The 10,231-nt window shown below is 39.2% G+C and overlaps 1 protein-coding gene across 1 annotated transcript; it reads left to right on the plus strand.

The window, feature by feature from the left end:
* Positions 1-253: 253 nt before the first annotated feature.
* On the plus strand, positions 254-8,501 carry LOC119429206 (LIM and senescent cell antigen-like-containing domain protein 1; the record flags this gene model as incomplete). Its single annotated transcript, XM_037696881.1, has 9 exons — positions 254-410; positions 1,285-1,351; positions 2,837-2,957; positions 3,143-3,292; positions 3,390-3,540; positions 5,980-6,072; positions 6,186-6,234; positions 6,359-6,434; positions 8,157-8,501. Coding segments are annotated over 9 exons (979 nt in total), but the record flags the coding sequence as incomplete, so codon positions are not given.
* Between the last annotated feature and the right edge of the window lie 1,730 nt (positions 8,502-10,231).

Here is a 10,231-nt window from a genome sequence, read left to right on the forward strand (position 1 = left end):
GTCTTAAGCCCAGTCTTAAAACTGGACAATTTGTCAGCCTCACGGACAGAAACTGGAAGTTGGTTCAAAAAGAGAGGAGCCTGATAACTGAAAGACCTTCCTCCCATTCTGCTTTTGGAAACTCTAGGAACCATCTAAACCATCCAGAGATGGTTTGACATTAAATACGTCTCAGAGAATCAAGAGAAAGTCTAAAACCTTGAGTCTGAACCTCAAGAATAGGATACTAATATGTATTTTATTGTCCTTACAGCATTGCGAATGCCCTGGCCAGTGCAATCTGTGAACGATGTAAGAGTGGCTTTGGTCCAACTGAGAAGATTGTCAATAGTAATGGAGAGCTGTACCATGAGCAGTGCTTCGTGTGTGCCCAGTGTTTCCAGCAGTTTCCAGAAGGGCTCTTCTATGAGGTAGTACCCTCCTCTTCTTTTTCTTCTTTGTTTTTGGGCGTTTCCTTTTTTCAGGGGTCTCCACAGCGAGCCATCCTCCTCCATCTCACTCTGTCCTCTGCATCCTCTGTCCGTCCTCACTCCTCCATCTCCTCTCTTACTGCATCCATATATTTTCTTTTTGGCCTTCCTCTGTCTTTTTTCCTGGCAGCTGCATTTCTAACATCCTCCTACCAATCTACCCACTGTCCTGTCCCCCTCCTCTGGACATGTCCAAACCACTGTTCCTCATCTGGACATGTCCAAACCATCTCAGTCTGGTCTCTAACTTTATCTCCCAGTTGTTCAACCTGTGCTGCACCTCTGATGATCTCATTCCTAATCTTATCAATCCTTCTCACTCCTAAGGAGAACCTCAACGTCTTCATTTCTGCCACTTCCAGTTCTGTCTCCTGTCTTTTTGTCCATGTCTCTGTCTCCAGACCATACAACATAGCTGGTCTCACCACTGTCTTGTAAACTTTTCCTTTGACCTTTGCTGACACCCTTTTGTCACAAATCACTCCAGAAACTTTTCTCCATCCACTGCCTGGACTCTCTTCTTCACCTCTTTACCACACTCTCCATTTTCCTGGACAGTGGACCCCGAGTACTTGAAGTCCTGCACCTTTGTGACCTCTGCTCCTTGTAGCCTCACTGCTCCACCGGCCTCTCACTCATTCACACACATGTACTCTGTCTTACTCATCTGTATACTTTTATGTGTATTTAATTTTATAAACCAACACACCTGTAATCCCTAGTGTGTGCACAACTTGCATGCATATATCAGTGTCCCTGGTACTCTTTTTGTTTTGTTTTGTTTTGTAAACATTTTGATTATTGTATTTTACAGTTTGAAGGAAGAAAATATTGCGAACATGACTTCCAGATGCTCTTTGCTCCTTGTTGCCATCAGTGTGGTAAGTGCTGAATAAGCTCATGGGATTGTTTAGACTTTTTACTCTAATTCTTGCCAAACAAATGCAAAACTCTAATCACATCTGCACTTAGTTATATAGCCAAAGGAGGGGCTTGTTGTATATAAATATATATTGATGGTGATTGTCAAATTTTCTTCTATGGTTTGGAGTTTTGAGCGCAATATGATGACCCACTCCACCCCTGTGATGGGTTTATTCTGTTATATATGTCACAAAGCCTTTTGAGCTGCATTCTTATAACATTTTATGTTTATCTCGTTTGACAAAACTCACAAACCATTTTGACTTTAATAGATAACTCAGCCCAACACACTGGGTATGGTGTGCACTTGTTACTTAGCTGTTACCAAAAGTCACGCACCTTGTAAAGCTCGTTGCATAACGGTACTCCACAAGAGCCGAGCGAATGCTTTGTTTTCTTGAGGTGTCACGACCAAAAGCAAAGTTTGTTCTGGCCAGGACGTTCGAACTCCTGGGAAGTCCTGAATAACATTTCTGCTTTTTCACATTAACCATGCATACTTCAAACTTCTGACCAAGTACACAGTAGTTCTGGGACACCACACGAGAAAAAAGTTCCCCAGATGACGTGTTGAGAATTAACTTTAAGAACCCGCTAAACCAAGGTTGTGAGAAAAAAACGGACAATTTTTAGCTGAAATTGTTTTTATTAATTATTGTAACATGTAGCAACATTAAAGTTGCTTTAATGCTTCATAAGACTGTCCGATCCCTATAAGTACCAGTTATATACCTGGTTTATACCAGGTACTTAGCCTTTAAGTACTGGGTAACAAAATCACTGGGCTGTGTCAGGTATGGATACTTCCTCTGTGAGTTACAACAAGTTAAATAAAATAATGTTCTAAAAGAAAAAACAGTGTAGATGTAAGCATCCCTCAAATCCCTGTGCCGTTTGATAGATCAGACCTCCGTCTGTCAACTCGGAACTGTTTATAGTTTTTGTGTAGAATTTGTCACCAGTGGACAGGCTCCCCAAGGCATGTTCTTTACTTTTTGCTTTAGTTTTGGACACTTCATCACCACATTCTCACCACAGAGTCAGGGAGAGAAACCCAAACAAATTACCCAGAAGATGCATCCCCTGGCGTTTCTTCAGGCAACTGTTGAACAATAACACCTTTTTTTTTTTTCAAATCCCAAACTAAAATTCTCTTTCTGCACCAGTGGCATGCTTTAATAAAGTGCTTTGTTTGTTCGTTGAATGTCACAAAGAGGAAAAATATAATAAAAGTGTAAGCAAAGCTCAGTCATCCAGGTAGATGAGAACAAAAAAGGTTAAATTGTGTCATCTGGACCAGTTTCTTTAAATGACAAAGTGTAAGCACTTGTTAGAAATTCCTGTTCAGTTAAAAAATATTGATCGATAGCAGCATCTGTTCCTCCTGAACACTGAAATCTGACTCTTATCATCCCGACTTCTTTTGATGGTTTGATTCTTAGGGGAGTTCATCATCGGACGTGTCATTAAGGCCATGAACAACAGCTGGCACCCCGAGTGCTTCTGCTGTGACATTTGCCAGGCAGTGCTTGCAGATGTTGGATTTGTTAAAAATGCTGGCAGGTATGTAACCCCATCTCATGACAGTCTTTAAAAAACACTTTAGCAGCCTATAGAGGAGGTGGTTCTACTCACCGAGCTTTGCTTTCTAATAAATAATAGAATTTTATGCAGCTATGATTCATCGTGTCAAAAACCATAGTGAAAATTTCTTGACTTTTTTTTTTCCATTTTACTGTTGCCTTCAGGCACCTGTGCCGCCCGTGCCATAACTGTGAGAAAGCTCGAGGCTTGGGCAAATATATCTGCCAGAAGTGCCACGCCATCATTGAAGAGCAGCCGCTGATCTTTAAGAACGACCCGTATCACCCAGACCACTTCAACTGCAGCAACTGCGGGTCAGTCTCACAAGAAAACACCGTCTCTTCCAGTTTAGCCTGAACGTTAAAGCTAGCTTCACCTGGTTTGTGTAACTCGACTGTTTAATGTTTCTAGGAAGGAGTTGACGGCCGACGCAAGAGAACTGAAGGGGGAGCTCTTCTGTTTGCCGTGCCACGACAAAATGGGTGTGCCAATCTGCGGTGCCTGCAGGAGACCTATAGAGGGGCGTGTTGTCAACGCCATGGGGAAACAGTGGCATGTGGAGGTTTGTCGCCATTTGTCACTACACTCCAAATAGTTTAGCATTCTTGCCTTTGTAAAGTACTCTGTAAAGTGAAGCCTACTCTATGCTACATTAGGGGGCTACTTCTTGGATAAGTTTTTTTTTTTTTTGTGACAGAATCTTGCTTCAGAGGAAATATTTTTATGTACTTATTTAAATCAAAAGAGACATAATTTACCCTTTTTCCCCCCTCAAGTTGACACGGTTATTTTAACTTTCCCGTGAGCTGACTCTGTACATATTTACTATTTATTTGTCAGCTCTTTTCTTTTAGAGGAATTGGACAGTTTTTTTCCCACAGGGTGTGTCTTTAAACTGCTGAACTTTTAACCCGCCATGTGGAAATCAAAGTGCTCTAAATAACCCCAGAAACACAAATTACTTTGCAACAAAGGATATGGTATTGATCCTGGAAGACCAGCAGTTTGTATTTCCAGTTCATGAGTGGAATGTATTTTTCCAAGTCAAGGTCAAAGTACATGCAAATCATCATTGGTCCCTATGAATTCTTAAGTGAATCGTTTAACCGATGGACATTTTTATTCTGAAATAGAGAAATTATGTACTTTTTAAATCCTAATAGCTCTCAAGCTAAAAAAAACACATTTTCTTATGTCATATTTAAATATAACTAATGAGCCTGCTTTGTTTAAAAAAAAAAGGCTTCAACCTTGGGTAATATATACTGTTTGACATGCAGTCTGACTCTTTGAGAGTAAAAAAATATTGTAAATGAGCTAATATCTGTTGGTATACAGACTTGAGCACTTGTAAAACAGATTCATTCACCTGAAGCTGAGCGCAGCAGATCTGTTCATCCGAGTGGAGGCTGCTCAGTTTCACACTCTTCAAAAAGCTCTAGACTATTAACAGTTTACAGCAGGCAGTTTAATGCTAAAGACACTAAAATGGATTTAGTTACTTCAAGGATTCTTCTGATAAACTAGAAAAGTAAACTCGTGTCCAGATTTATCTTTGGCTAAAATTTGAACGACTGCTCTGCATACGTTGTATATTTTATTACAAACATGAGGATAGAGACACAAGCTGGTCTGTCTTTATTTTTCATGGCTGCACAAGATCTTTGTGAAGGTTTGTATGCGCACCTAGTTTATTTAAGGGTTTTAGAGAGCAAGTAGTTGTTTTATGCATTTGAGGTTTTGTTCCAAAATAACTAAACTCCTGTGCCAAATGAGGGCAGAGCAAAAAACAAAAAGTAATAATCAGTTACTCACAGTTTTTATTTTTATTTTTAAACAAAATCCTCAGTCTAGATCAGGTGTCTGCAACCTGCAGCTCTGGGGCCACATGTGGCTCTTTGGTCCGTCTGCAGCGGCTCTTTCAGGCAGTGACCAAAATTATAATAAAACTGAATTTTATTTAAATTATTGCCAACAATGAAAATGGCCAGTTTTATCATATTTCCTGTCGTTTTCAAAAATGTGAAGGATGGTATAAATACCAGGCATAAAACGTGGACTACATCATGCTAGTAGCTTGTTAGCCACTTTAAGTCAACGTCCAGTCTCACAGCGTGATCTTTCCCTCGAACCCACCAGAATGTTTTGGAATATCTTTAAGACAAGTTGCTGAGAAGGAATATTTGATAACACTAATAAAACACAAAACAAAGTCAAATTAAGCAAAACTTTTTTTTTTCTTTAAAAATGTAACTGTATATCCAACAAACTGGCCTAATGTTAGACTTTAGCTTTATGCTTTAAGTTGGATACTTAATTCTTCAACAGAACTCGCATAAGCCTGGAGAGTTCAGTGTTTGAATTTTTATAAAATAGTTAAAAATTATATATTTTTTTCTTTCTTTACATGAATCTGGTCTTTAATTTTGTAATAAAATGTAAAAATATCAAGAAATGTTAATAATAGTTAGACATTTTTCGTTCCACTGGCCAGAAAAGCCACCTCCAAACAAACTTGGAGTGGCCCATGGGCCACCAGTTGACAGTAAACAGTTGGAGCAGGTTTTACAGGTTTTACAGCTCCAGACACGTCATAATTCGTAAGCAAAGTGGCAAAAATGGCTTTTTTTTGTTGCAAAGGTTGCAGACCCCTGGTCTAGCTGCTTCTTACCACAAGCTTGCTGCCCGGTGTTTTTATTCAAAACCAAATTTCATTAAAACGATTCTGGTTTCCTGAGTGTTTCTCTATTGCACTGGAGGCTAATAAATATGATGGAAAATCTCAAGTAAATGTCAAACTTTAAAAGATTATACATTTGATTCACATCTGCAACATGCTTTTTTAGATTTGTAACTTTAGATAATTTTTAAGTAGACATCAGCCATGGTTCAGTATTTCATATTCTGTTTGGACGGGCTCTGAGGCAGGTTTTACAAGTCCCTGTTCGGCTTTTATTAGAGACGCGTCATCCTCTTAGCAGCTTGTTTTCTCTGTTGACAGCATTTTGTGTGTGCCAAGTGTGAGAAGCCTTTCCTGGGTCATCGCCATTATGAGAGGAAAGGTTTGGCTTACTGTGAGACTCACTACAACCAGGTAAGAAGTCCGTTTTGGTTGACACGGCTGCTGTTACAATATTGGTGAGGTACCGATTAGAGGAATTTAGTGGCTGAATTGATGCCTAATCTTCTCGTTCTTCTGCTGTCAAGCTTTTTGGCGACGTCTGCTATCACTGCAACCGTGTGATTGAAGGTGATGGTGAGTATCGATGCGACAGAGCACACAGTTGGTGTGTTTTACACTTCAGTAGCTTACACAGTGTTGCTTTGAGATGCAGCACTTGAATGTGTCTGATTTTTGTTTTTTTGTGCGACCTCCTCAGTCGTGTCTGCTCTTAACAAAGCCTGGTGTGTCGGATGTTTCTCGTGCTCCACCTGCAACACCAAACTCACCCTCAAGTAAGTAAAATTGTAGATTTGCATCTTTAAAAATTACAGTCGACCCTCTGAGTATGATTTTGTTTGAATACAGAATGTTATAGCATATTTTCAAGTACAGATGGAAGTAAACATGTAGAAAGATGGATGTTTTACAGAAACTGGTTTGATTTTATGTATTTCTTTTAGGGATGCACAATATTTTCGACGTGGTATCGGAATCGGACGATATTAGTTTAAGTTAAATTTCGGACATTGGCCATTCCATCAAAATAACTCGCCGATATAAAAGACGCTGTTTTTGTATGACAACCCAGTGACAGGGATGCCTGCAGCTGTGATGACGTCACGCGTGCCTACTTGATTTGATCACGGCGGAGAGGAAGAAGTCAAAATGTCGGCGGCGTGAAAGTTTTATTTTCCGTTGAGGATGTTGTATTCCGAAGATTCTTGGACTACGTTGAGCCTCGCTACATCATCCCCAGTCAGAGATATTTTCCCGACGTAACGTACAAGCCGTCATTTCCAACATAATTGAGAAGCTAATAGCCGATAGCACTTGGGTGAGTTTTACCACAGACAAGTGTTAGCCCCGTTAGCATGATTAGTCTTACGGCACAATGGAGATAAATCTTTTAACTTAAAAAGTCTGTCCTTCATGCACAAGAGTGCAGAGGATCCCACACTGCAGCGAGGAATCTGGAACAAGCCTCCACAAGTGAGACAGCATCACAGGTGACTAATGCTAATAAATAACATTTAACACTTTTTGTTTGATATAAGTTAAAGTGCTGTGCATATCATATGGCTGTTACTGAGTACATGTCACCAGTTCTTACAGCTGTTGCACAGTTTTTGTATCAAATAAGCCTAAATAAGAGGGCTATGTTCTGACAAAGGAAAGTATATTAAAAATATCGGTATCTGTTATTGGCCATATAAGTTTTAACATATCAGATATCGGCCTAAAATCCAATATCGTGCATCCCTAATTTTTATATTAATATTTCACCATACAATACTTGCTTCCAGCAAGGTTTTAGGGAGGAATAATTCTTCCTTTATGCTGAACATTACAGCGATTGTGCTTTTTAATGGGGAAAAAATGGGTCTACATACAAAGTGTGTTTGAACAAATTCATTTTCAGTGGGTTGACTGTATCTTAAAAAATTAAAACCTCATCACGTCCATTTCTTTGAAGCTATGGTTGTCGTCATCTCTCTTTTGTCTTAACACTTCCTGAATGTGTGTTTTCAGGCTTCTTACCTCTCTGGCTCTCTCTTTTCTTTCAATCTCTCTTTTTTTTTTTTTACACGCCTCACTTGCTGCGTCTACGGTAACTCGGAGATAAGTTTGTTGAAATTGACCTGAGGCCAGTGTGCAAGCACTGCTATGAGCGCATACCCGAGGAGCTGAAACGCCGCCTGGCTCGACGTGAGCGCGAAGCCAAAGATCGCAAGAAGCAGCCTGCTGTCTGTCTGTAGCTGAAGTTACTCACCACCTCCTTCCATTCCTGTGGTGTTGTCTTGTCTCTAGCATGCCTTTGTCTCTTCACTAAAACCAAACTTCATTCAGTTGTTTTATGCTGTGGCATGAATCCATGAACTTGTGAGCATTAATGCACGTAGGTTGAAATGAGTTGTTGGGACCTTTTTAAAAGGACAGAAGAGCTGGGTGAAAGGTGGTGACCCAGCAGCAGCTTGACACCCACATTGTTTTTGTTCCCCCCTCCCTTTCTGCAGGAACAAGTTTGTTGAATTTGACATGAAGCCTGTTTGCAAAAAGTGTTATGAGAAGTTTCCTCTTGAGCTCAAGAAAAGGCTGAAGAAGTTGGCCGAGTCGCTGGCACGTAATTGATCCTCATCGGGACGATCACCTGGATGAGCTCCAGCTGTTTATGACGGTAAACATTTCAGGTGGAGTTCTGCAGAGCAAACAGTCTGCAGAAGCTGAGGGAGGACATTTCAGTAGTTTTAAAGTTTTTAGGTCGAGTCTTTCCTTCTGGTGACGTGTTTGTCCAAAGACATCAATCACTCCTTTAAAAAAAAAAAAAAACATATATAGAAACCATTCTGCAAACATAAATAGACTGACAGGCGGGGGGATTCCAGATTGCACGTTCAACTAACTGAGTTTATTCATAAGTTTAGAGTTAATTTACCCCAAAAGGTACGTCTGGGTTTTCAGTTCCAGAATGGCTGATTATAATGAAGTTGGATAATTTAGAGTTTCATTACTTCGAGTCAAGACCGTTCAGATGCCCCCCATAAAAAGCCATCCTCATTGGAGCGCTGATACTTCAATTTTAAATACTACTACTTAAAAAAAAAAAAACGAGTTAGGCTGTTGGCTGAAAATGAGGCGCACACTGATGATGTCACAGCTCAACGAAGGTCTTTAGTCTCTCCCAGAGCTTTTGTTTATGTGGGTAGTTTTAAATCATTATAAGCATTTATATCAAGAAAAATTAAATGGGCCACATTCCTCTAAAAATGTTAAATATTGGAAAAAATGTTTTCAGGAAAATGCTTCTATAAAACAAGATTCTCAAAACTGCTGTACAAGCTGGTTTTATAGTTATGCATCATTACAGAAATTGCCTTAATAAAACAAAAGGATGGGTGATGACAGTTTTAACAAGGTTCATTTTTGTAATGATGCTTTGATTTATGTAAAGTGTAAAAAGATACATTTGACTTTCCTACTTGACTGCTACACACTAATGAACCACAGTTATTAAATCCGTCTGAGTTCTATTATTATTTTGGCCCATAAATGCTGTTTGAACTCCAGTTAAGGTGGGTCAGTTTTCACAGACGGCAGATTTATCGTGGGATAAATATTTTAAATTCAATCCGCTGCGTTTGCAGGCTCGCAGGTAAATTAGAGAAGACAGAAGAAATGTGAATTATTTGCCCTTATTTTGTTATTATTATTTTTAAATCCTTAAATGAACAGACTTTGTTCTGATGAGAGCGCACATCCGATGTGTTCCACTGGACGTGCTCTGTTGGGGAATTTTACTGAGATAAACGAGTGAATCTGATGAAAGAAACATGTGGGAGTGAGAGCAAGTCCATTTAGGAAATCCTGTCTTTGACACCTGACAGTATGAAGTAATTCTGCTTCCAGTCAGTCGGATTGTTTAAAAATAAACAAGTTGGACGGTTTGCTTCAGGTGGGGGGAGACCAGCAGAAAGTCTGATTGAGGTAAACCTGCCAGAAAGCAGGTTAGCTTCATAGTCTGTTACCATGGTGATAAGACTCGGAGCATCACTCGCACTCCTTTCTGGAATAAAAACCCAGTTTTCTTAAACTTTGAGTTTTCACTAAACCTCTCTGTGGTCTTCTCACGAACACAACCTTTTTTTGTGTTGTTATACATTTTATTTTATTATTCTGTCTAATTGTGTTTATTGTTTTTCCACTTGAAAACACTGACAATATCAACTTAATGCTTCCTCTACCACCAGTGTGTTCACTTTTATTTGTACAACTTGTATAATCATAAAAAAAAAAAAAAGTTTATTTTAGTTCCTAAAAGCAGCTGTGCCTTGATTATAATGAGAGTAGCAACGGAGATAATGGTTTAAATCAGTACTGCCTTATTTATCAAAGTATCTACTGAATGCAGATTTTTTATTATCATTCATACCTCGGAGTGATTGCAACCACTAAATGCATAAAACCTATAAGTTCATTTTTATTGTAAGAAAGTTTTAGTTTAGCTAAAAGTCCTCATGATGCATACAGAAATATAAAAGTGTAATTAAATGACATGACTATGTATAATATGTTGCAATGGTCCTGCAGAATT

The sequence above is a fragment of the Nematolebias whitei genome, unplaced genomic scaffold, assembly GCF_014905685.2.
Source record: "Nematolebias whitei isolate Nwh7 unplaced genomic scaffold, NemWhi1 Nwh_scaf_90, whole genome shotgun sequence".
NCBI classification, from domain to species: Eukaryota; Metazoa; Chordata; class Actinopteri; order Cyprinodontiformes; family Rivulidae; genus Nematolebias; species Nematolebias whitei.